Source organism: Grammomys surdaster, unplaced genomic scaffold, assembly GCF_004785775.1.
Source record: "Grammomys surdaster isolate TR1022 unplaced genomic scaffold, NIH_TR_1.0 126118, whole genome shotgun sequence".
NCBI classification, from domain to species: Eukaryota; Metazoa; Chordata; class Mammalia; order Rodentia; family Muridae; genus Grammomys; species Grammomys surdaster.
The window spans coordinates 6,231,704-6,259,120 of record NW_021620926.1 but is presented as its reverse complement, the minus strand read 5'-3'; the positions used below and the strand labels follow the sequence as shown (position 1 = coordinate 6,259,120).

At 42.1% G+C, this 27,417-nt stretch overlaps 2 protein-coding genes across 4 annotated transcripts in view; both read right to left on the bottom strand.

Moving 5' to 3' along the window:
- Mrps6 (mitochondrial ribosomal protein S6) overlaps window positions 1–26,316 on the bottom strand; it is a 56,417-nt gene extending 30,101 nt beyond the window's left edge. Inside the window, exons 1-2 of the mRNA XM_028756329.1 lie at window positions 26,262–26,316; window positions 25,830–25,998 (exon numbers count right to left, since the gene is read on the bottom strand). Of these exons, the coding sequence (XP_028612162.1) occupies window positions 25,830–25,874 (45 nt within the window). The 5' untranslated portion in view covers window positions 25,875–25,998; window positions 26,262–26,316. The remainder of the gene's footprint in view (window positions 1–25,829; window positions 25,999–26,261) is intronic.
- Slc5a3 (solute carrier family 5 member 3) lies at window positions 3,476–26,322 on the bottom strand. 3 transcript variants are annotated; one of them, XM_028756327.1, is made up of 3 exons: window positions 26,262–26,322; window positions 25,830–25,998; window positions 3,476–6,391 (listed from the first exon to the last, which is right to left on the bottom strand). In XM_028756327.1, the coding sequence occupies exon 3, from the start codon at window positions 6,051–6,053 to the stop codon at window positions 3,897–3,899; it is 2,157 nt and encodes a 718-aa protein (XP_028612160.1). In that variant the 5' UTR covers window positions 6,054–6,391; window positions 25,830–25,998; window positions 26,262–26,322; the 3' UTR covers window positions 3,476–3,896. The 3 variants fall into 3 exon arrangements, with proteins under 3 accessions (XP_028612160.1, XP_028612161.1, XP_028612159.1); XM_028756328.1 differs by lacking the exon at window positions 26,262–26,322 and having other exon boundaries at window positions 25,830–26,020; XM_028756326.1 differs by lacking the exons at window positions 25,830–25,998; window positions 26,262–26,322 and adding an exon at window positions 6,609–7,379.
- Between the last annotated feature and the right edge of the window lie 1,095 nt (window positions 26,323–27,417).

Here is a 27,417-nt window from a genome sequence, read left to right as displayed (position 1 = left end):
CTCTCCAGCCCCTGCTGCTAAAGATAACAATCTGTTCACATCTGGCTCACACAGGGATTTGTCACAGCTTGAAAGTTTGCTTTTATTATTACTACTTGGAACATCTGCGCACGAACAAGGCTCTGCAGTCACATACTTCAACAGAAATGGTCTTGTGCAAATCTCTCAACATAAACCTAGAGAATGGTGAGGTGTTACTACTAGAAACCTATGTGGTCCCTTTCCACTCACACCTCCACAAATGGAGCTGTGAAAGGGAATAAGGCATGAGGGAGGAAGCCATCTTAGTACTACACTAGCAGCCAAAGTAGACCTAATTCTCTAGTGAGCAATGACAAAGCTTATTTATTTGGTGGAAAATAAGGCTCATCTGTAGATTGCACTAAATGATATTCGGAAATGAGAAGATCATGCACCCAGAATAAGACAGACTCCTGATGTAGGAATTTAAGGATTCTTAACGATCCTGGACAAGGCTTTTAACCTCACACTCAGAGAACCCATAACTCCATGGATCTATTCTTAAATGGGAAGTTTCACAAAGTGAAGGATCTCTGATCTTTTTTTTTTTTTTTTTTTTTTGGTTTTTCGAGACTTGGTTTCTCTGTGCAGCCCTGGCTGTCCTGGAACTCATTCTGTAGACCAGGCTGGCCTTGAACTAAGAAATAAATCCGCCTGCCTCTGCCTCCCAAGTGCTGGGACTAAAGGTGTCCGCCACCACTGTCCAGCTTCTCTGATCATTTCTTATGGTGACACCTGTAAGAGACAGGACTACCCAGGCCATCCTCTTTGTGCAAGATAATGGATCCTTTGAGCAGGTGAAAAGGAAGCCCTGGAAATAAGATCCACTGAATTTGAGTCAAAGACAGGCGCTATTACTTGATGCTTCTCTAAAAACAAAAGCAATCACTTCCTAGAAAGAATAGCTGGGAGAGATCAGCCCAGTTGTTTATTCTTGGGATGGCAGGACACAATCTTCTGAGAAAAAAGAGAAACCTGAAATCCCACAGAAAAGCCAGCAACCATTCTTCAGGCCACTGCGCAAAAAAAAAAAAAAAAAAAAAAAAGCCCTTCTTTCCAGATCCAAACAAGAACTGCCTGGGAAGACAAAGCATCTACAAGTGGCTATCACTCAGAGGTTAACTACTTCTCACCTACCTCTGTAGAGCAACAGCCTCATCTACCTCACATTTACTTTTAGCCACTATTTTAGGCAATGCAATCTTGGTCAATTCCAAAGCTTAGCTTGGACAAACACAAAAATACATGTGTAAATGTCTACAGACCCACAGCAACGTTTAGGACTCATATGCATGTGAATGATGAACATTTTGCTAGTCTAAGATCATGTAACATTCCAGGAACAATTACTGTAATGACTTATAAAGACTGGTCCCCTGAAATGAGGCTGCCATCACATACTTATTCAAGCACATTATCTATCACTGGGAAGCAGTAAGGAAGACAAGCTTTAGGGACTTCAGACTAAATAAAGTGATGTTCACACTGTTAAGAATAAACATCTACTGCATATACTAAGTCATTCCTTATTTATGAACATTAGTTCTCTAAACTTGACCTACGGCTATTTACACACAGACAGACACATGATATATCTTACTATAAGTCAACAAAAAGGGGGTAAGAGGATTCTAGCATTCCAAATTATTAGGACTCAACACTAAATAAAAGGGAGAAATTCACATAATAAATACCTCCTATTCACTTAAGCTATCCATACGAAGATGAGGAAGACCACTTGGCCAATGTGTCAATTTCTGCTAACTTGCATAGGAATGTGTTCAAAGGAAATGTTAATTCCTACAACTTAATCCAAATTTGGACAACCCAAGATTCTACAACTTTCTCAAAGCCTGAAAGGTTATCTCAAAAAGAAGAATTGTTTAAGGAAAGATAGCCACAAACCAGATATCCATCCAAACACATGGGCAAGCTCTGAGTCCGCATTTAGAGACCCGACTTCTCAATTCTCCATCCAAGAGAAGGACAGCCCCTATCTACTTGGCTCCAGGTTATAAATCTCAAAATAGAAACTGAGAGAAAAACTGTACAAGGCACTCTAAGTTCTTCAGAAATGCATGCTATTCATACAGAGATGACCTTTTCCATTTACAGACTCAGTCCCTCAGAAAACCTCCAGAAGATAGGAAGACTGTGTGTGACAATCCCTAATGGCAGCACTGGACTCATGAAGTCCATCATCTGCAAACAAGTTGATACATTACAAAAAAAGGCGGGGAGGGTCCCTTTTTTTGCTTTTTTTTTTAAAGTTACCAGGACTGAGTTTGATTGAAAAGCTATAAAATGATCTATAAAAGTAATAATTCTCCTTAAGTACAAGGCTTAATAAAAGTCATGCAATTTTAAAAGATATCAGCTTAAAGAAAGTAGGTACAGAATTCACTTTCTTCATCTCTAATGGAGGAAAAGAGGCAGTGTTGAAGACATAGGACTACACACATCATCCTTAGAATTTTTCTTGAATTCCTTCTGCACTATCTTCAATAAGGAGAAACAGCCTATCAAAAAGATCTGCTGCCCATGGATGTTGCAACTGGATACCTAGCTAAGATAAGGTCGATATCACGAGTCCTCCACAAGTGTAATATCCCCAACAAGCACACTGCTAAACCCTCAAGTCCCTGTTCGGGGCAACCTAGGAACATCCTACAGAAAACCTATACTCATCAATAGTAAGACTGCTGATTATTTTTTGACTGACAGACAGTTTATAATGAAACATACTTCTCATGTACTGACTGTAACAGCATAGATGTATTGCACAGCAAATCTTCAAAAAAGACAGACACAAGGAAGAGAATTTATAAAGAATGCAGTACGATATCAGAATTAGACTGTTCCTCTAAAACTTAAAAGTGTTTCACAAACTAAGCAAGTGCCAATCCCAGGACATAAGTAGTGTCGACTCTCCTCCATGATACTGGACGTCTTAGAACTGGACCCATTTGGGAAGGCATTTGGCAAATAAGGAATGTTACAAAATGACAAGGAGGCAGCTAGAAAGCAGGTAGAGAAACGATTCATCATCTGTTTAGCAGTACATTTATCAGTCATTGCATGATAGCTGGTAATTCTCAAACTATATTTTAAAATATCCTTATCTGATCAATAAATGTGGGGATGGGTCAGCAGCAGCATTTACTTCCCTCCTAATTAAAAGCAAAATTATAGACAGACTTGGTCAGTTAAGTATGGTTCAGTTTAAGTAGTAAAAAAAATAGAGGGAGGGGATGGAAACAAGGTCTTCTCCAAACTGGTTGCTAACATTTCCATAACAAGTGGTACAAAAAGACCTACAGGAAAACACTCTTCCTTTCTCTTGACAAGCAGAATCCATAAACTCATGCTAACGACCAGCCACACACACAACTGTCCTCAAGTCATCACTACACAACACATTAGATTTCCAGGACGTAACTAATCATACAGTCTCTACGAATTCAATTTTTTAATTATAGCAGGGATTAGAGACAAAAATCTTATAAATGAGCAAATTTACTTCAGCATAAGGTCTACCGAGACTTGGCAATGTAGACAAGACACTTTACTCATGATACCTTAGCACATGTTCTGTCCTAAGTGACATATGAGAATAATTGGTCTCTCCTTACTTTGGTACGGAAAACTCTAAAATCACATTTTTTTTTCACAATTCATTCTGCTTTGTTTCATGTAAGTTGAAGATTTGCTTTTCCTCCATCTCTGGGAAAATAGTCTTGCAAATAGATGATTTTTCTACTAAGTAGAATTTGGCTAAAACCTTCAGCGTAAACAATGCCTGAGAGGTGCAACAGTTACATTTTTGTTTGCAAAGACCAGTATTTTCTCTTAAGTGTCTCACCATATCCTTAAGTTCATAAGGAGAAATAAACAAACATGAAAATTCCAAGGGAACACACAGCAAAAAGTCCAATGTTTAGTATCACTTTAACTTGTGGAGTCTCTTCTAACATTTGTAAACAAACAGCCTCTTCATCCATCAAGTCTCTGAGACTCCTCTTGCTAAGGCTTTTACTTTTAAAGCCACAAAACCAGTCTATGAACTTCCAATACCGGCTTCTATTTTCTGTTTCCTTCTCTCTCTCTCTCTCACCCATGAGAGCTGCTTGCCCATTGGAATAAGCATCTACTGGTGTTTCTGCCTCTGAATGACCCGTGGAAGCCACTGGGTTGCCCTCTTCTCGGCATGTCACCAACAGATTGACGTCTTCAGGTTGGAGTCCCTTGATGCTGTCTTCAGACTTCCCATTGGGAACAGTGTGGCTGATGACATCACTATTCTCACTGCACCGCAGGATACTCTTCTCTTGCATTCTGTATGGCTCATCTTTCTGAGAGCAGCTCTCCTTTGTCACCAGGGTCTTCTTGGACCAAAAGGTAGTAGTACGAATCTGATCCTTTGTGGGAGGTGGTGTGAGAAGACTAACAATTACAGTAATGAGTCCTGTGATCCAAAATAATGCTGTAGCCACATACATATAATGGACGTCTTTGATGAAGCCTGGCCTGTTATCAGGTTGGTCACACTCAGGAGCACGGTAGGTAAAAGCCAGTATCAAACGGACAGCTCCAAGAGCAAAGCCTGCCATTCCACCATAGAAAGCCCCTTGCTCATTGCAGCGTTTCCAGAAAATTGCCAGAAGAAAGAGGGCCGCTACGGGAGGGGTCAGATAATCTGCCACCTCCTGAATGTAAAGGTACATTTGGCCTCCTTGCATCTCCACAATAATTGGCACCCATGCTATGCTGATGACAACCATAAAAGCTACAAATATCCTGCCCACAATCATTAGTTCCCGGGAGCTTGCACTCTTGCGGATAAGTTTGTATACATCGAGGGTGAATATAGTACTGGCGCTGTTAAAGATGGAGTCCAAGTCACTCATCAGAGCTGCAATCATCACTGCCATCATTAGGCCTCGAAGGCCCACAGGAACCAACATCATCACCAGGCGTGGGTAAGCAATATTGGAGCACCCAGCTCTGCTTCCACACACTTGCATACAGTGTTCTGGGTTGATGCAAGCTATCTCATTAACAAACAGTATCCTGGAAATCATTCCTGGTACAACTATGATAAACATTGGTAGAAGCTTCAAGAAGCCAGCCATTAGAGTAGAGCCTTTGGCATGAGCAATGTTTTTGGCTGCTAGAACCCTCTGCACGATGACTTGGTCAGCACACCAGTACCATACTGAGGCTGGGGTCTGCCCAAGAATGAATCCAGGCCATGGAACATCTTCATCTGTTGGATCTCTCAACATTTTTAGGGCATTCGCCTTAGGATGGACCATACAAGAATTTGTGTTGGAAAGGTTGTATGACAACAAAATGGAAGCAACATTGGGTGAGGCCAACATGTACCTTCTCTTAACTTCCTCAAACCCTCCAATTTTTGTTATGCTAATAACCATAAGTGTGAGTGCCCCAATGATCATGAGCAGAGCCTGCAGAGTGTCTGTGTAGATCACTGCAACAAGGCCTCCGGTGACAGTCAGCAGGGCAGTCATGCCAATGAGCAGGATAACAGACACATAAAGGTTCCAGCCCAAGGACTCCTGGATAAAGAGGGCGCCTGAGTACAGATCCACTGAAAGCTTGGTGAAGATATAGAGAAGCAGAGACAATGCTGCAAAATAGACCTGAATCCTATGGCCACCGAATCTCTTGGACAAATATTCAGGCATGGTATATACCCCTGACCGGATGTAAATAGGGATGAAAACCCATCCCAGAAGTTGCAAGAGCAGTAAGGCATTGAATTCCCACGCGCCCACTGCAAATCCACTTGCTGCTCCAGATCCTGCCAGCCCAATGAAGTGTTCACTCCCAATATTGCTCACAAACAGAGAGGCACCAATTGCCACCCAGGTCATAGAGCGCCCGGCCAGGAAGTATCCACTCACTGTGCTTCTATTAGATTTCCACATGGCAAAAAAACCAATGCACATGACCAGGATAAAATACAGGGCCACTACGGCAATGTCTGCTGTCTCCAGTACAGCCCTCATTCTGGTAACTTGTGAATGAAACGTCCGAATGACAGAAGTGTCCAGTTTTTTTATTTACTTATTAGTAACCCCAGCCAAGTCTGTAAACCATGCGTGCACTGGACTACACAGAGCAACACAGCAGTTCAAAGTCTTTGTCCTTTAGTTTGCTGTCTTGATGGTGGTGGCAGTGATAAACTTGGAAGGAGACAGTTTACATTTCCTCCGCTTCTCAATTGGGATTGAGAACTTAGCTTGTACTCTTAATCCACTCTCCACAAGACCATCAGCATTTACTCAGGTGCTGGAGGAGAAATTCTGAGTTGCAGCTAAGTCTAGTGAAGCCTATTGTACCAACCCTGCAAGGCAGCAAAGACAAAAGACAAAGATTGAATTAGAGGAGTATCTCACCGAGCGATGAGGAAACTTTCAATCGAGCAAACATGGCGCAACATTTGTTATAAAAAGAAAAACACGTTTATAATACATTTTAATAACTATAGCAAAGCACAATCAATTCTGTCACAGAGGATAGAGATAGCAACCATTGTTCTGAGCTAAAAACTTAAGACTTACTGGATTCCATCTGCTAACCACGTGCATAATCCTTTCTTGTCGCATTATAGCAGTCTCAGCTCAAAACAGGAATGGAAACCTTAAAGCACCATAAGGGGGCACGGGACACTAAATTTTCCTAACAAATCAAAAACAGAATTTCAAATATTATAAATCCTTGCAGTCCTGGGGGAAGAGGACTAACATTATGGCTACCTAGAGTCCTAGATGCAGGGACATTTACCAGGTGTTAGCATCTGTCTGGAGAAGTTAACTGTTCCTACAGTCAATGTACAGTTATAAGGAAACCTACAATTATGAACGGCTACTGAGAAACAAGATACCCTACATAAAAGAGCTACAACACACAACTTCCCACACCGTACACTGCCCACATGACACTTTTCTGCTAGGGAGCTGTTGGAAGGAACAGAGAGAAAACTTTAGAAGTAACAACATCTTTCTCTTCCTTCTTCCCTTTTTCAGGTAATAATTCCAAAACAAAACCTAAGACGAGAAAAGCACTGCACTCAAGGTTTGATCTTATAGAATATTTTCAATACTGTGATGTGTCTAATTCTTTCTTCTTGAATGAAAAGCAAAGAGAGACGATGTTCTGGAAGAATGAATAATTGTTATTCTTCTTCCAAACCCGAACAAAACAGTTGTCAACGATTAAATCATCTTCAATTAAATCCATCTGACATTTTCAGTTCTGGATTAGGATGATCACTCTGTAAAACACACATTTAAATGTAACTACAATCAAATTATAAAGCTGATGGTTCTCCAATTAGTAAAGAAACAAATCCAAAATCTTCAGTTAATGATAAACAGCTGACAGATCATTAAGAATACTGTTATTATTCAAAATAATATTGCCACATGTTAAGATCTAAGTGACTGGTGCTTACTGCTGAAGAAACGTCAAAATCAACAGTTTCCCAAGCTTGAAAAAAATTGCTTCTATAAATCTAGGTATTTTGTTTTTAAAAATTAATAGTAAACTTAGGAGCTATAAATAAAATAAGGCCATCTTTTCTTAAAATAGCTTGAAATAAAACTGTACTGTTAAAAACTTGAGCACACTAAATAAATAAAATAACCAATAAAAAACAAAAACAAGAAACTTGAACACACTCTCACCAGGAAGAAGAGAGTAATTTCCTAAAGATCAGAGCCCTACTCACTCGTCAGGTCTAATCCACACCACTCCCTAAAGAATGGCACTCTGTCATCTCAGCACCCTTTTACATAGCACACAATAATTACACCTACATTAAAAAAAAAAAAACCTGCAAATAAAAAAATCCACATTAAAAGCCTGCCTCCTGAAAGTCATGTTAGTGATCAGAGACTGCCAAAAGCAAAAGCCAAAAGCAAAAAACAAAACAAAATATCAACTTAAGTATACATTTGTATCATTACTTCATACTTGCCAAATCCTGAAGATATTTTATAACTGCTTTCTTAAGTCTCCAAATCTTTCAGATTTAACAAAAATAAATCAAAACAAACAAAAAAACCTTCCAAATTATTTAGGAAGAACTCTCCAAAAGTTTAGTAAGCTCTGAGATGACTAATAAGCCTATTTATGTAGAAAATCTTAATAGCTTTAAATGTTTCAATATAAAGAGCCATCCTCAGTCACAGTGGAGGTCAGTCATGAGACCTGCCTTTAGTGGAGATACCCTTTGACTCAAGGACCACTTGAGTCACCTTGTTCACGTTCCAAGGTAAACCCTTGCCGGTTCCAAGGACCTTCACATAAAGCTCTTCTTAGTAAAAGTTTGGGGGGGGGGGGACACGACTGGAGATGGCTCAGCGGTTAAGAGCACCATCTGCTCTTCTAGAGGTCCTAAGTTCAATTCCCAGCAACCACATAGTGGCTCACAATCATCTGTTATGGGATCTGATGCCCTCTCCTAGTGTGTCTGAAGACAGCTTGTGTGCTTGTGTGTGTGTGTGTGTGTGTGTGTGTGTGTGTGTGTAATAAATCTTAAAAAAATATGGGAGTTTAGAATTTAGAAGAGGAGGAGGAGTGGAAGAGGAGGAAGAGGAGGAGGAGGAGGAGGAGGAAGAGGAAGAGGAGGTAGTTTAGCATGTTTTCCAAAGGCTGAGAAATCTGGAGGGAGGAGGGGATCTGTTTCTGACCACTGCTGATGTAACAGCTTATGTGTTCACAAACAAAGTACTCAAAAGCAAAGGAGACATTTCCTGTTTCTATCACTAGAAATCAGTGCTAGGACCATCACTTTCTGTCAATCACTCATGGCACCAGCTAAGTCACATTCTGCTTTCTGTAGAATGTTCCACCTGGCTGAAGTTCCCATAGAAGGTCTGAGTCCGAATTTCCTTAGATCTGCCATCACAGAAAATAGAGCAGCCAAATTTGAGATCAGAGCTGTCCAAGGCTGGCCACAGGGACATGCCTGTAATCCCAGCACTCAGGATGCTGAGGCAAAGGACTGCTTCAGTCCCAGGCCTGCCTGGGCTACTGTGAGACTATCTCAAAAAAAAACCAGAAAGTGTTTGTCTTCTTTCTTTGGGTCCTTCCAAAGCCACTGCTGAAAGCAGCTTCTCACCATACACTGTAATAGCCTGTAGGTATGTTTTTAGAGTTTTCTAACTTAAAGTACATACAGGGATTAATACTTCCTAAAGATTTCAAAATAGAAAATAGTAACCAAAACAGGTCACTTCAGATTGTACAAAGATATATGAACTACAGTACAATGATGGTACACTTCAGTCACGAACAGACATTATCGAAGCCCTGAATTTCAGCCTCTCAAGACTATTTCACATTTCTTTAAGTGGAGTGTGGGGTCCTAAATAAAATATACAGTAAGTTTTGTATATTTTTTATGTTTAAGAAGAGAACAACTCTTCAACAAAAGCACAATGAGCAAGAGAGGTCCAGAGTTCCTTTATTTAGGAAGAATACACATGGAAACACCTCCATCTGACATGCAATATTTTAAACTGTGTTTTATCTTCATAAGCCTTCTTTCACAATTAATAGTTTTGATATAACTCTTTTTTTTTTTAAGAAAAACATTTCCAGAAAAGAAATATGTGGAGTTTACAAAAATGGTCCCCCATAATAAGCAGATTCATGCTAATTTCAAACACAAATGTGTTTCGAAATAGCAAGAATTTCCCCACTAAAATCATGGGTAATATGTTACTTATAGTTTCACACTAAGTCAGATTTGTTGGTCATGCATTTAAATAAACTAAATCCACAGACAGAAGAGAAATGCACATGGTGCTGTGTCTGATCAACAAGAAAGAGAAGAAAAGGTAAATCAACTATGAACTCCTTTAGGTGTTAAAAACACAATTATGAAAATAGAGCTAGTTAAACACTAAAGCTACTGTCTAGAATGACTATTTTTTACACACCAATCCAGAAAATTATCTGTAATAATCTATAAAACCCAGGTTGAATATATCTAAAAAGAAAGGCCACATGTCATAAAAACCAAACAAGCAAAAAGGAAAATAGTCACTGAGCTCAGTTTGCAATTTCAAGATATATGTGAACTAACAGAGCATCAAGTAGTGGTTCTCAACCTGTGAGTAGCAACCCCTTCAGGGCATGGGGTCAACTATCCTTTCACACTGTCACCTAAGACCATCCTGTACATCAGATATCTACATTATGTTTTGTAATAGCAGCAAGATCACAGTTATGAAGTAGCATCAAAAACAATTTTATGGTTCAGGTCATCACAACATGAGGAACTGTATTAAGGGTTGCAACATTAAGAAGGCTGAGAACTGCTGACATAGCTCATGTTGACCCTAAAAGTGACCAACTGACTGTCCTTAACTTTAGGGTAACCTGCACAGGGCCCCAGCACTGTCAGTGGTAGGCCTAGCAAGTCAAGACCATGTAGTAACTGAAATGAAAAATACTCAGGATCTGGTAATTTAAGGGTCACAAAAGAGACCTCTAGAAGTCTCCTGTGATCACCTCAGTGTCCCAAGAGCATACGTGAGGTTTCCTTTGTCTCCACCACAAAGCCACAGACAACACAGGTTAACACCAGATTGCATGATCCAGCAAAGCAGTAGGTATGAGCTACCTGGACAAAGGTGCAGGTCCTTTATTACAGCAGAGAATAGTGACTCTCTCAAGAGCAGGACTTGAAGATCTGTTACTTCTTAATTACATTATATCTCTGTGAATGTCAAGTGTGATATGCAGCCATTGCCTAGATCATAGGGGCATTACCAACATGAAGAAAGTTCTTAATACTGCCCCTCAACAACAGGGTGGTGGCTCGCCTCAATTCACTCTCTCTAGCCTGAACAGACTGGGAATGATGACTCTGCCCTTTGAGATTTACCTGTTGACTGTGTGCAAGGGGTTTTAGGACCTTCACAAATATTTTTTACATACAGAACAAGTGGGTGAAATTAGACAATGTATTCAGAGTGTCCAATTCACTTACAAATGTCTTAAAGAGTTTCCCTATCACTCCATCAACTTATATCATTCTTTTGAGGAAACACCAAAACTTATGTCATCTTAGACTTCTCATACACATTTTCACTTTATGTCATCTTGAGTCAAAGTCCAGAAATGAAAATTCTGCGAGTGAAATAATTAATGATTGTTGATGCAAAGTATTAAGTACTCACATGGCCGTCTTCTAATTTTACTTTTAAAGAGGCAGAATGCATATATAATACAGTTTACCAGAGACACTTAAAAGCAAAAGCAAGGGCCGGGCGGTGGTGGCGCACGCCTTTAATCCCAGCACTCGGGAGGCAGAGGCAGGCGGATTTCTGAGTTCGAGGCCAGCCTGGTCTACAGAGTGAGTTCCAGGACAGCCCGGGCTATACAGAGAAACCCTGTCTCGAAAAACCAAAAAAAAAAAAAAAAGCAAAAGCAAATTTCTTAATACAATTGACATGGATTTCAGCTAATTATGAGTACAGTTAAAGACAATGCTATATTAAAACTGAAATTTTAAAACCCTCATGATCATCATAATGACAGTTATTGTGATCATTTTTTACATAAAAAAAAACCAAAAGAGTTATTACCTTGCCCCAGAATCTAGTTGTGTGTGAGGCAGAATCTCAATAAAAAAAGGTCTTTCTGTACTGACAGGCAAAAATACTAACTAATGATAAATTTCTTTAAAAAAAACAAACACCTCCACACATCATTCATGTTTAAAAATTTGTTTGCAAGCTAGGCATGATAGCACACCCCTGTAACCCTAGGAAGGCTGAAGCAGAAGGATCACAAGTTTGAGGCCAGCCCAGGCTACGTAAAGACCAGCTCAAAAGAAACAATTTTGAGTGGCCAGATCATCCTCATGGTAGACACACAGAGAATATGAACAGAGCACTGCAAAGGGCACATGTAACAAAATCCAACTCAAGTATTTAAGTGCAATCATACGTAAGTGAATATGTGGAGAAAATGACACTAAAAACAGAAAGATTGAGGAACATGTAGTTCAGTGTCAGAGTGTTGCCTAACACATACAAGAGCCTGTGTGATCCCACACTCAAGACCGGCCCTAATCTCCACTTCAGTATCTGTCTCCTGTCCACCTCAAGCCCTCCAGCCTGCCTTCCTTCCTTCCTTCCACATCACCATCCAATATACATGACATGACTGCAACTCGACACTACCCTAAGCAAGCTCTCCAGTGTCTTTTACACAGTTTTCATTCACGAATACTGCACTGAGATGGCTGAAGTTCAGATCTCCTGCACAATCACCAATCTTGCACGGCTCCTTAAGCAGTCTGAGATGGCAGATTTAAGAGGTCTAGAAGGAACAGCGCACTTCCTCCCCTCAATTTCAAGCAGCTACAAATAACTGTATGTAGAATGGTGGGCCAGTTGTTTGTTGAGCTAGAAATGTATCTGGGGTGCCACCTGCTCCTCCTCCTCCTATACCCCTCCCTCCCAGCACTCCCCTTTACTGTCCTAACTCCACTTTGGAGCATGTTTTACATTTACTGCTCTCTGTGTTGCCCTGTGTTTGTCTCTTCTCAGATCATTGCTCCCACGCACTCTGAAGAAAGGCAAGCAGCAATTCCCTAAGCTCAAGCCATACAAATACAAGCCCAAGCTTCCTGCTGCTGATAACTTATGCAGAACTTTTACCTTTTCCACCTCTCTGACAGATCTGAGTTGCTTGATTGACTATGATAATCATTAGTGTTGGGTACTTACTCCTGAACTCCCACACACTAGGCAAACACTCATCAAGTTACAGCCCAGATGAGAAGGTTCCTGAACTAGCGCTGACCAAACACAAAGCAGTACTGTTACATACAGTACATGGAGAAACTCCTCCAATCCTCACAAAAACTCAAGGAGTAGATGCAATTATCCCCAATTTATAGATAAGAAAACTGAGGCTGGGCGGTGGTGGCGCATGCCTTTAATCCCAGCACTTGGGAGGCAGAGGCAGGCAGATTTCTGAGTTCGAGAGTTCGAGGCTAGCCTGGTCTACAGAGTGAGTTCCAGGACAGCCAGGGCTACACAGAGAAACCCTGTCTCGAAAAAAACAAAAAAAACAAAATAAAAAAAAAACTCCTGAGAAGCTGGGGATGCAGGTCGGTGGTACAGCACTTGCCTAGCATGTACAGGGCCCTGGGTTTGATCTCCAGTAAGACTAAAAACAAGCAAGAACTGAGGACCGTCAAGGATCACTGAAGTATAGGAACAGCCTCTCTATGGGTACAGAATTGCATCCTTTTGTAGTATTCTTCAGGAAAACACACACAGAGACGAGTAGAAATGAATACATATCAAGAAAAATCCAACTAGTTGATGCAAGGAGAAACAACATTTACAGCCCACACCCGCCCTGTACAGCAATGCACCTGCAGTAATAGCACCCCATGCTAAAACCCTTAAGACAAAAGCTGGTGGTGAACTTTAAAATGGATGACGTACACATTCGCTGGCAAGTCAGTCTTATAATGGACTGCTGCATGACCATCACTCACAGTACTCCACAGCACTCATACAGACTCAAGTACCCAAATTCCTACCCACTACCTTCCAGAAATATCTGGACTTAAACTCAAAAACACTGTGGAGAGACAGTGGATTCACTATCATTAACAACATGTGAGACTAATAGGAAAGTATAACCTGTGAAACTCGTTCAAATTCAGACTGGAGTAAAGGGCAGTAAAGAGACAGCACCAGATGTTAAGGGGCTGTTTTTAAAGGGCTATACAGTAAAACTCTCCTGGTTACAGACGTGGTATACTCTCTTTGCCTTTGCTTTTAAAGTCTTTCAACAATAACTGATTCAAACACAAAAGTCACTAGATAACTGCTGAAGAACAAAATGTCCAGTTTCAAGTTTATTATTCATATGTCACTTGTTATAAAAGGAAAGGAGGTACCATTTACCATGTAGCTGTCTAACGTTGTCAACAAAACCAGGTAACTGCTTAAAATCCCCAACACAGTGCTCTGACATCCCTGTGAACAGTCCTACTAAGGTATCTAATCTGCCTCTAACTACAAGGAAGAACTACAGAAAACCTTAAGTGATGTGTAGATTTTGCAAAGTACCAATGGTATTCTTGAAAAAATTGTAGAACTGCCCAAGGAATCTAAACAACACCTAAAAGTATGATCCTTGATTTACTACTAGACTATTTTAAAACTAAAATTAAATAAACTTCGGTGTAAACTGAATGTTATATCAATTTCTAATGCAATGCCGTACTGCACTTGAGAAGCTCTCACTCCTAACTGGTATCAAATGTGTATCACTCAGATCTTAGATTAAAAACAGAGACATATGATTTCTAACAACTTGTGATGAAAACTATGCAGTGGACTATCAAATTAACTGCTCTTGTAACAGTTTAAAATTGTAACCGGTTCCAATGGGCACCCTCACCAGAACTTGACTGGCTACCTGTGACTGCTCCCAGGTACATGATCTGTTAGGTCAGGGCTCATTCACTACCAAGCTCAGCGGAGGCTCATTGCATAGGGGCTCAAGCACAGGAGACTTTCTCATGCCAGACAATCATGTGTTCTTCCAGGAATACTATTAAAGTGTGATAACAAAAAATTTAAGTGTTAAAGAAAGTATAAAATACACTTCAAAAACAGTTAACCGAAGTAGATACACTGTAAGACTATAAAGTGTTAGTGGATCTGTTAGAGCTGAGTGATTGATGATACTTACGTATGCCTAAACCTTCTTACACCTATAACATATGGGAATACGCACCCCAAGGCAACATCAGACAGGTTATCAAATTAAAGAATTGTGGAGATGCTGAGGATACAGCTGATTGAGAAGCATGCAAGAAGCCCCAGTTTCAATCCCCAGGACAGTATAAACCAGATATGGTGGGACATGCTACACTTGTGAATCCAGAAGAGAAAGAAAGAAGTTCAAGGTTTTCTTGGCCACAAGGTTTAGAAACAGCTGAAATAACATGAGAGCCAAGGTGAATGGGGGGAAAGCACTAAAAAATTCTGTACTGTCAACTCTTTCAAGTAAGGTTTTTGTAAGAAGTAACAGCAGTAGCTGTCACCATCTGAACTGAGAATGTATTAAGACGACTCCACCAAGACCTTCTCATGCTCCAGTTACTACTGGCCTCAGCTCATCTACTGAGTTTCCATCTTACCTGAGCACCCTAACAACAATGGAACTTAGCACACTCTGATCCTCTTTCCCATTCATGCTTCTTTATACACACATTTGCTAGTGTGTCTCCTGCTAGAACCTGAACCCTGAACACCATGAACACTGAGACTGTTTATTAACCAGAGCACTCCTAAATACATGGTAGTGCTGGCACCTATTGGTACCCAACAGGTGCACACAACACTCTTCAACACAAAAGCACTCTGACTAAAGTACAGTACTGTTAGATGTAATCAATAAAGGCATGGCTCCCACTTCAGACTGCCAGAGTCCAGACCTGCCTGAGCTGTGTGATGCTGAACACTCCCTCCTCCTCTTCCTCCTCCTCCTCCTCCTCCTCCTCCTCCTCCTTTTCTTCTTCCTCCTCTTCTTCCTCCTCCTCTTCTTTCTCCTCCTCCTCCTCCTCCTTTTCTTCTTCCTCCTCTTCTTCCTCCTCCTCTTCTTCCTCCTCCTCCTCCTCCTCCTCCTCCTCCTCCATAATGTAAATCACACTAATCTTCAAGATGTTCAAGAATCCAAAGTGAAGGAAAAGCACATACCTCAAAAGCACATTCACACACACAGCCTCTACTTCAGTCATCACTGAGGTGAGGCAGTACTACCACCTGGGCATCTGACCCTCTCTAAGGCTAACAACCGTATGGCTTAAAGCAGTAAAACTCAACCAGGTCAACTTAAATAAGAGCTCACCTTCACAGGAACACAGGTGTGCATGTGAATGTGTGCTTTCAACCTACTTGGTTTCTGTCTTATGTTTCTAGAAAACCTGTTCCTAGAACAGTTAGTACATGGCTTCTCTTTCCCCGTGAGATGAGACAGACACTGTAACCACAGCATCTTCGTGATACACTAGCCTCTAACACTCCTAAGAAGCCCGATGCCTCCTATGAAAGCCAGTTTAGCTGTGTCCTAACTTCACCTTAAGGAAAAGAGAATTTTTTTTCAAGAAGCAAAACTAAGACCAGAAACAGAATAATTTAACAGTATCCCGAATAAGTCAGCACAAAACAAGTATGCTGCTGCAAACAATGAATGCAGGAGGTTCCTCTTCTATTTCAGGTAAGACAAGAAAAGGGTCTAAAAATTCAGAGAAAGTTTCAGAACCGCTTTCCTTCGGATATCAGAAGACCAAATCTTGGAAACTTTAGAAGTAACTTCCAGTGATTTCATCCTAGTCAGGTAAAATATTTAACAATAATAACAACAACAAAATGGTATTAGGAGAAAGTCTCAAGTTTCTTCACTCTTTTTCTCACATAGACTAAATTTGGGGAAAAACAAAAAGTAAAAATAAAAAATAAAAACTTACTTGGTCCACACATGAAAGTTGCACTCTTGTGAGACCAGGAATGCTCCAAGTCCTCAGGCTTGGGCTGTCCCTGTCAGAACCTTGATGACTTACGGTTTCGAGATCACAAACTCCATACAGGTGCTCTCTTGAGACAGCTAACAAATCAGCAGGCAAGCAGCACACCAACAAAAGAAACACAATCAAGACAATCTAGACTGGATCATTGACTCAACAAGATCAAGCAATTTAAAAGGCAAACAGAGGAGCAGAAGTACGTCTATGCTAGGAAATACTACCAGGCAAATAGCCTATGCTCAAATTGAATTTTTAACTCACCTACTGAAACTCACCTTAAAACTGAACCAAAACCAGTCCCCACTGGATGTTTTGTATCTATTATGCACTTATTGGAGACGTTATCCATTTCTGTACTTTCCTAACAGAAACAAGAACTTCACATTCCTGGTGGGAGCCTCTTCCTAGCCACTGAGCATCCACAGAACCACACTCTGGGCTACATACACAGCAATCTGGCTCCTGCTGCTGTACCTGATAAAATGAAAGAATTTAATGGCCAGAACAGATGTCAAGGAGAACCTTTTCCAAAAGTGAAATCTAAACAAAGCCAAACAGACTCCTGTTGATTATGGGAGGAGAGTAGCTAAGGACCAGGTTCTGAAGTCTAAGACGCTTAGTTATGTTTATGCTTTCACTTCCAATTTTCCTTAAGTTCTTACCTAAGCACCAATCTCTTGGGTATTCAAAAATTGATTAAAGACTCCCTTAACAGGGACACTGTAGTCACAGAAGAAATGATTAGGGCAAAGGAGAGCCAAACAAGTCAACTGAAACATAGCCGAAAGGTATGTTCACAAGAACCTGGATCTGAGGTTTCAAATTTGCAATTTGATGTCTGGTATCTGGAGTAGGAGTAAAGAAGGGAGAAAGACAAAAAGAAAAAATTAGTTGAGGTACTAACATGGTCCCTACTCTACAGAAACACAGAGCCTAGTCACAAATAAATAGTCTCCAGTCTTGAGTAAGAAAGCAGCTCACTGTTTTTCCTAATGCTATATATTGTAAGAATCATGGGTTAACAATTACCATCTTCCTAAGTATACCCTGGCCAAAAATGTCACTTTCTAGACAAAGCATCACTGCCTCGAAGTACTATTTCTAACCCCTAAGAAATTAATAAAATGGGTGCAAATCAAGTAAACCTGATGAACAAGGCATGGTGGCTTACCCCTGTAAAACCAGGACTCAGGAGGCCGAGGCAGGAGGAATAACATGAATTAGAGACCAGCCTGAGTTATGTACTGAGTACTAAGCCAATCTGGTTAACACAGTAGAAACTTCTACCTGGACAGGGAGGTAAAAAGATAAAGGAGAAACAAAAAGTAAAGCTAAGTGTGCTTAAAATAATCCAACACTTAAGAAAGAGTAAACTGTAGATGCTGCTCCTCGTAGACCCCACTGTCAGGCTCTACTTAGTTATGTGCACCTCTAAAGCCTCTCCACACATGTTAGTCTAAATGGCCTCACACAATCCAACAATCAGAAACTGGAAAATGCCAGGGGATTTTGGTTTGGCTTTTTTTATTGTTATTTTTTATGAACTGGACATGTTTTGTAGAGTAGGTTTACTGAATGCATTATAAACCAATGACAAATAAACAAGGTGGACTTCGTCTATATGAATGCCCAGAGATTTGGAACAGCCACTTAAATCCAATTAGCTAACTCGGAAGTTACAAAATGAGAGCTCTAGCTGATCTAGACACACCCCATTTGGCCCATGGTGCCAACACTTTGAAAACCGGATTTCTTATAAAACCACAAGAAAACAAGAGAGCAAATGGGTGGTGAGTCCAGGTCACAAGTGCAGCAATCACTGGAGTGATCAGTACCAACCAGACGAACCATGCTGAGGAAGAACTGTGTTTCGGTGTTGGATGTTGATACAATAAGCATATTAAGTTAACCTTGTAAAGGATCAATGGGAAATGAGGTGATGCATTCAGAAGCTACTCTGGAGGCACACTGTACACCCACTTCCCCTTCAAAGGCCTTCTAATAAGGATCATTCCCCATTCAGAAATGAGGAGCTGGGGGTCTAAAATGCTTAAAAATTCCTAGGAAGTGCATGCTCTAAAACAAGTTCTATCAGCCTCTAAAGAACCTTCCAGATCTCTCCACTGCCAGTTCTTATTGATTCTACCATAGCAACTAATTTCTTTATTTGGAATTGTATGTTTGTTTGCTCATTTAGAAAACAGAATCAAAGTACATACTGAAGTAGGTCTCTTCACACCCATTCACCAAGTCTGATCACAAACGATCATACCTTACATGTATTAACACATAAACTGTATATTTATTGGTCAATCTTAACATGAAAACAAGCCCTTGGAGAATGGAGATGATGACAGTCTCTTTGTTCAACCTGTGCCAGCCATATCTACAAATGCAGCATCTACAATTCCCAGCCATTTTCCTGACAGTATAAAGCTTCTGTAAAGCAATCCACACAGTACAGACTCCGAGCCCACTGTCTCTCTTCCTCCTGAGCTCAGATACTTGAGCACTTCTCATCCTATAGACACCATTTTAACCACTCACCTTGGACCAACTCATTCCAAAGACTCCAACTTGGTTTTCTGAATAAAGTTTGCATTTATTTTAGTCTGTTTACATGATATGCAAAGTACTATAAAAAGAAGACTTTTCTACCACAAAATCATCTTGGAAATCAGTAGAACTTTTAGGCAGCATACAACACACAGTCCCAGGAAAGCTCACTGACATGATACAGCACAGAGGGTCACCATGCTATATCCTATCAAAAACTACTCTACAGAGATAGTAGTAATTAATCCTCAAAGGCAGCCAGTGAACACCTATTATGCAGAGAACAGGAAAAGACAAAACTGAAACACAATTGACCCTAAAGAACTACAATCTAACAGCAGGTAAGACATATTCACCAATTAGTTATTAGTACAAAGTAGAAAGTACCCTATGAGGATGATAAAATACATACAGTGCACACATAGGGAATACACATGTCTACATTATTAACAGTGCAGGTCCTTGATACCTGCTTAAGGTAACAAGTAAGCTGAGATGAACTTGAAAGTTTTCATGGAAGTAGCATGGTAATGTGGAAAGGGGAGAGATTCCACATAGAGGAACAATGTAATACATGTATGAAGAAAATAAAACCGTATGGTATACACAGAGATGCACAGTTTTGTTATTCTGTATGTTGAGTGAAGAACACAGGAAATTAAGTAATGGTGTTAGAAAAGTATAGGTTGGAATTGTACTGAAGGCCACCATGATACCACATTTCACTATCTTCTGTGAAGAGTATACCCTAACCCAGCAAGTGTTCACACTATTTTTTTTGTTTGTTTGTTTGTTTTGTTTTGTTTTTGAGACAGGGTTTCTCTGTATAGCCCTGGCTGTCCTGGAACTCACTCTGTAGACCAGGCTGGCCTCAAACTCAGAAATCCACCTGCCTCTGCCTCCCAAGTGCTGGGATTAAAGGCGTCCGCCACCACCGCCCAGCAAGTGTTCACACTATTAACTAGTATGGACTATCAGATACCCAATGCTACACAATACTATTTCCTTATGAAAATTCATCTCAGATTTGTTAAAATATTTCAAGAACAACTAACTTTGTACACCAATAGATTATGAGTACTAACCATTCTCATCGAATAGTTCTCAGCATCAGAAGAAACAACTAAAAAACTGCAAGAATCTAAGAATGCTCATCTAAGCCAAAGAGCATACATGACTGAGACCTCAGGAACACAAAGTTTTCAGTCTGAAGCAACAGAAAACACAAGTTACAAAGTACTAATGTGTGATTCTGGGAACCACAATCCATTAAGTTTTGAACCATACTGAGCTGGCAATGCCAAGGTGATAACAAAGAGCCTACAACAAGCACAGGGAAAAGCCAGTTTGGGGGCCTGACTCACAAACCACACATCCCCTGTATGTCAGATGTGAAATGCTGCAAAAGAGGAAAGGATCACAGTAGGAAAGCCAGAAAACAGCAGAAGTCACAAAAAGCTAAGAGAAATGTTGAGCCTGGGCAGTGTCTATCCTGTAAAGAACTAGATGATAAACTGAACAGGGTCATACTTCAACACAACCTCACTTTTCTCATTTCTACAGAGCCATAAAATATAGCTCATTTTTCTCAACAATTAAATGTAAAACTGTTTCTTAGAACTTGGTGGAGAAAAGGTGAGTGGCAGGTGAGCCAGTGGCAGGTGACCCAGTGTGCAGGTGAGCCAGTGTGCAGACTCTACTTTAGAGCAATGGAAGAATAAGAGAGACCAACTGATTGTCCAGCAGTTTTCCTTTTATGCAAATTAATAACCTATCATGCATTTATTTAATTCCTTAAATTTGATTTCCCTAAACAAAGATAATTGGATGCTTTGAAACAAATCTGATACTGAAACAAATCTTACACTGAAAGGATGGTTTAACAAAATGGCCTTCTTAAATGAAATATTAAAAGGCGATACCCCTGGGCTGGAGAGACAGCTCAGTGGTGAAAAGCACTGATTGCTCTTCTACAAGTCCTGAATCCAATTCCCAGCAATCACATGGTGGCTCACAACCATCTATAATGGGATCTGGTGCCCTCTGCTGGTGTGTCTGAAGACAGCTACAGTGTACTTATAAACATTAAGTAAATATTATTTTTTTAAAAAGGAGATACCCTTTTCTTTTGAATATATGAACTCATGAGAATATTATAAACAAATTCTAGTACAAAGCCAGTGACTAAGCCAACTAGAAAGTCCTACCATTAAATCAACTGCCACTGATTTTTACACATAGGAATAACCAGACATAAGTTCTCTTCTCTCTATTCTTCCTTGCACTTCCATGTTCAGCCAGACTTCTGTATCCCAAAGTTCATCTACTAAATATGACAAGCAATAGCAGTGTATGGACAGTATTACTTTACAGATCATCTCTCAGTGCTTTTGACTCTTTTAAGGTGATTTTACACTGAAAGGATCTAACAGAAATCTCCATATAAGTGTGCCTAGGCTCACACTCTGCAGTGGACATCAGTAATGCGTGCATGCATGCAGCTGAGGTAGAGTGGGACCTCTAACAGCAGCGTCAGGTCTACAAACTGTATCTGACAAGAAGGACTCCTTACCCTCACACCATTCCTTATTCCTTAGCTGCAGCTCAGGGGCAGGCACAGGACTCCTATCACCTTCTGCTGGAGTGAGCTGTAACCCAAGAGAACTTTAATGCCAAATCAAAGTACAAAACTGTTCACAACGCTCTTTTAAGTGTGTAGCTTCAAGCACAGCACAAAGAGTGATCATCAAAGATACAAGCTAGGCTGTAACGGTAGAGCCCAAAGGGGCAAGAAAACAACTGATATGATCACCTGACAACTGGACAGTTCCACTTGAACCTCTGCACCAACTAACAACAAAAATCTCACCATGTCCTACTTATCAAAGGTTATGAATCCAGCCCCATCTGGGAGTTTATGAAGAACTATCATTTCCAGTATTACTTCCAGAATATCCTAAATTGGACAGAATTCTAGAACACCACAAAACACTAGCCAGGCTGTGTTATCAAAGAGGCCGGGGTGAAAGAAACAATATAAACTCTTCAGCTGCTTAGTTTTAGAAAACTCACTGCCTTCTGCATCTTACAATTATCAATACAGTCTTCTGTATCTAGTTCCACAGTATTCCATAAACTCTTAACCTACAAACTATCTAGTGAGCTACTGTAAACGATAATCTGCTTGTTACTAAAATTAAAAATGGAGAGTATAGAACAAAGCTTAAGGTTTTAATGAGCTAGCTATGTCCTTTATTCCTTCCTGGAGCATTTCTGCCGCTCTTTGTAAACAGGTTCCTATGTATTCCAGGCAGAGATGACACTCACTATACAGGCAAGGAAGACACTATTCCTGATCCCCCTGGCTCCACTACCAAGTGCTATGACTACAGACATGTACCACCACGCCCTGTGATTCCTAGTTTTAAAAATCCCTATATACAAAAGGGCATATAAGTACTATCTTACTATACATTCAGCCATTTAGTAATTAAACTTATTATTATTAAACCATTCACACACAACAATAATGAGCAATGATCTTGAGTAATAATGACATGATTTCAAGAAAATTATTTCCTCATGGCTGTCAGAAATCTATCCCAACAGTGACCAATCATCTGACCAAAAAGGTAAGACGTAACGAAGTGCTCTGAACTATGTAACCAAAGAATATTTACCTACTGCACAGATTCCTCGTCTACACCCATTTCAAGTATTAAAAAACAAAAACAAAAAACCTATGAAGTCCTTTAGGGCTGGGTGTGGCTTTATCAATTTGAATCTACAACTCTTCCACCTATCTGAAAGTAAAAACTGCAAAGTGAGGTCCAATAGCTCTCTCTCTTCCCAGACTTAAGAAAAGCAACTCAGCCTCACCCAGCCCTCAAATCCACCTCAAAGGTCCTCCCAAGTGGAGTTGAAGAGCAGACACTCACCATCCCACAGAAAATCCTTGCAAGAGGAGGCTGCTGGGATCTGCGGCTTGGTGTTCCCTCCGCAGCTGTGTCCTTCCTGTTTTCTCTCCTGAAGCTATTAGAAGCCCACGTAGGAGCGCATCCAAAGCCAGTGTCCACAGCTCTTCCATGAAGACACCTAAGTCTGTGTGTCCTAAGTGACTACCTTTCCAACGGCTTGTCAGCACCCTCAAAACCCAACTTCACATCTGCTGTGTCACTCTACCTTATTCCAGAAGTGAGCCATATTTTTATCCTGGTTTTTATACTAGAGAATACAAAATTACAACTCTGTAATAGCATTAAAAGCCAAGGGCACAATCTTGAGGACTGTGGTCTGCACCTGTAAACACACAAACCTAGAAATGCATCAAAACAAGGGCTCGTGAGAATCAACTCCCAACTACAGAGTGATTATATTTTTACAACTTCTTTCCTGAGGTCTCAGCCTGAGAACTGTCACAGGCAATCTGCTACAAAGGCATTATGCTATGTCAACACATATCTTTAAATTTAAACTCTAAAAGCTCAATCGTAGTAAAGTCAAGCTTGAGATCAAGGACAGTAAAATAAAATAAGAGTCACAATATGGAAGACAAACTAAGACTGTTTTGTAGGCTTAGGAGAAACAAGAGTACAACTCTAGGAGACAGAGTCTCTAGGAGACTACAGTCTCTCAACTCCCTTTTCTTCTTCAAAGCTTGCTTATTCTCAGTTCTGAAACACAAGACGGTTGGAGGAGAGAAGGAAGAGAGAATCCATCACATTAAGGATACACTATCAGGTATCCAATATGCATCTCAGAACTCAGAGTTTAAAAAGCCTTCCTGCTACAGAAGCTAGCTGTCTCCGGTTGGAACTGTGGTTTCCCAAACGCCTGTTGTAGGTGTGCAAGCCCCTGTGGCATTTTATATTAAAACAAAGTGCATTTTCCTTTACACCCACAAGTATACACCCTGTTAGAATTCAATTTTCTAAAGCTGAAAGTGAACAAAATTGTCTAGACTCTGCACATCTTTACTTGTTTACAACCTCTCAAAGTTAGAACTAAAAAAATGAGGTTTGTCATTTTATCTAGTTTCTTTGGGTCTGTAAGGATCACCTCAACACAACTTCCACGATATGTTTAAGTGCCCCTCTTCTCTCCTCTCTAAGGTGTTCCGAACCTACCCTCAGGCAAAGATTTTGAGCAGGTTACACCCAACTTTTGAATCAGAGTGAACACATATCCACATAATGGTAAAACACATTTAGCCAATCTGCTGACAGCCATGCTAAGCAGGAGTCTCTCATTCAAAGGAGTACAAGGGTCACTGCTACCTCACACCCTGCCTAAGGTGAAAGGCAATCTTGGTAGTCGCATTTTTTTACTTTCTAACATCACCTAAAAGGTATAAAGGGAGCAATTTCCACTTAATCAGAAACAGTCCCTTTTTAATACTTTTGCAACCCTGACCCCTCGTTCCTATTCTTTTTTCACACTGTAAAATCCAAAGAGGAAGGAAGGTAGATAAAGTACATCACCAAGAGGTGAGACAGTGCATTGTTCTCCCGGAGCCAGGGAGTCAGTAAGCTTGGGGACACAAGCTTCTGGGCCATCAGGTGGCTCTGGTGTCCTTTCCAAGCCAATCTTACTGTACAAGGCGCACCTAACAATCTCCTCCTGCTGCGTGATTGTTAGTTGTTCAACAGAGCCTAGCCCATGACCCCTGGCTTAAGTTTATTCAAACTGAAGCTACTACTTGAAATTGACCCAAAGCCTACAAGCCAAAGGCTAAAAGAAAGCCGCTCCCAAAGGTTCAGAAAAGGCATAACGGTTACTTCTGTTTTATTTTCAACTGTACCTGCTATGGAAGGAGAGTGCATAAAAGGCACACTACATTACCGAATTCTCTCAGAAGAGTGGGGATTTCATCGACGACGGAGAAGTGCCTGACACAGAACAGAGGACGAAGATAGCTGCCTCCGCCACCGCCGCCGCCGCCGACCCCAGTCCGTGACCGTGACCAGGCTGCTGGTGGTTTATCATCCCTCCAAATCTGAAAGTCCCTATCTCAAGATCAATCAAAAGCTGGGGGAAGACATGTCTTCGGAAAGCACAAGCAAGGCCACAACTTGGATGAATAAAACTGGGCTAAAGGTACCCGGAGCAGGACTTTCGCTGGAGTCAGAAAAAGAAAGGTCAAAAGATTTTTTTTTTCCAGTGTGACAGCGGTAACAAGTACGTGGGGTACACAGCCGGCACTGGCGAGCTTTGGAGGAAGGCTGTACTGATCGCGGACGCTGAGGGCAGGCAATCGGGACGAGCGGCCGGCGGGGACGACGAGCAGCTTCTCGACGCGTGGGCGCAGAGCGGTGCCGGCCTGGGTTCTCGCGCGTGTCCTCCCGCAGTCCTTCCATCGGACTCCTGAGAGTCGGGGTCCGAGGCCCGCCCCGCCCCCTGGCCCGCTGCCTGCTCGGCACACCCCCCTCCCGCGACCGCGCACACGCGCGGGCACACACACACCCCGCCTCCCGCGCGCACGCGGCCGCGCCGAGCGCCCGACCCACGCGCGCCCCCTTTGCGCCCGCGACCTCCCGCGGACCGCACGAGGGGGGCCCGGTGTCCGGCAGGCAGGGCACGCGGGGCTGGGAGGCCTAGAGGCGGCAGGGCGCGCCCGCGCGGGAACTCGGTCTGAGGGAAGGTCACTTACCCGCCGCATGGCTTTCAGAATCAAAGCCAACTCGTAGCGGGGCATCGCCCGGGATGACGGCGCCGAGTCCAGGAGAACCGGGGTCGCGAGGGCGGGGAAGCGGGGCGCTGAGGAAGACGAGAGGAGACGCAGCCGGTCAGCTCCCGGGCGGCGAAAGCGCGGTGCGACCCTGCGAGGCCCGGTTTAAAGGCTCAGGCAGCTGCGCAGACGGCTCGCCCCGCCCACCCGGCACCGGCCCGCCCACCCGGCACCGGCCCGCCCCTCTCCCGGAGGGCGCCTGCACTTGCACCTCCGCGGTTTCCTGTCTGCCCTGCCCCGGTCGTGTCTGTGTCCCTGAGCCTGCGGAGTGTGGACACGGTCTCGAGCAGCCCGTGGGAGGCCGTATCCTCGCTCCGCGCGCAGCCGCTCCCCGCCGCCTCCGCGCCTACCAACCTTGGGCTCTGGAACCCGGTGGAACTTTCCAGACCTCCCGCTCCCCCCCTCCACCTACCCCCACTTCCCGGGCGCTAGGCCGGCGTGTGCGCGTGCGCCGCGGTGCGGTGCGATGCGGTCTGGCTGGTGTGTTCCCCTCGCCGGCGTCTCCCGGGAGGAAGGCGGGGTGCTAAGGAGTGACTGCGGCACCAAGCCGCAAAGAAACAAGCCTGGAACCGAAGGGCTATGTGGGCATTTGCTGTGTGCGCCTAGGCTGACCCAGAAACAGGCTAATGCTTCCGCTCTCGCCAATTATTCTTTTAAGTATTACCCTTGCTTTTCAGGTAAAGGAACCTAAGGGTTCCCTGGAGCATGGGAGTTAGAAGGAGCATCATAGAGGGTTCCAGGTCCAGCACGCCCCAGCGCTTACGGGAGCGCGCACGCGCGTACACCCACGCGTACGCGCGCACACAGAGCGAACTCAGGACTCCCCTCCCCTCCCCTCCCCTCCCCTCCTTCTGCCCCTAAAGTAGGTGATGTTTTCTTAGCTCTGGAAGGCGCTAATCCCCTGCAGTGGTTGTCTTCTGCTCCTACCTTTCTCCAGCTAAAAGGGTCTTTAAGTGAAATGTTCTTGTAACTTTAAAGTGCTCTAATAACATGGTAATTTATTGAGGGCTTACTGTCTGTATCAGACACGACACTGAGGCTGTTTGTTCTCACATTAGCCCTGTGAAGCAAATCGTACTACTCGCCCTATTTTAGGTATTAGCAAACATAAACATGCAAGGATAATTTAATTAGCCCAAGGTCATACACAAACACGTAGAAAGAAAATTTGTGTCCAGAATGTCTGAAGAGTAGGTTCACTGTTACACTTATGAACCTCACCTCATCCCCATCTTACGGGCCAAGATGTTGGTCTTACTCAATGACGTTAGACATCTTAGTAAAGCACAAATGGAGACTATCTTTGTCACCTCCACAGACCAAGCTCCACAAAAGATTATGGTTTTGAATACAACCTACAACACCTGGACTTTTAACAGTTTCATTTCTCAGATTTATCCATAACCTGTGCCCTTTAAAAAAAAAAAAAAAAAAAAAAAAAACCTACAAAACCACCTACTTAGCATCACCCATGCACATGGTTGGTTGGGTTTTCGTTTTGGGTGTTGTT

Excerpts from the sequence above, each read along its gene's own strand:
- Slc5a3 (XM_028756327.1), bottom strand. The coding sequence starts at position 6,053 with ATGAGGGCTGTACTGGAGACAGCAGACATTGCCGTAGTGGCCCTGTAT.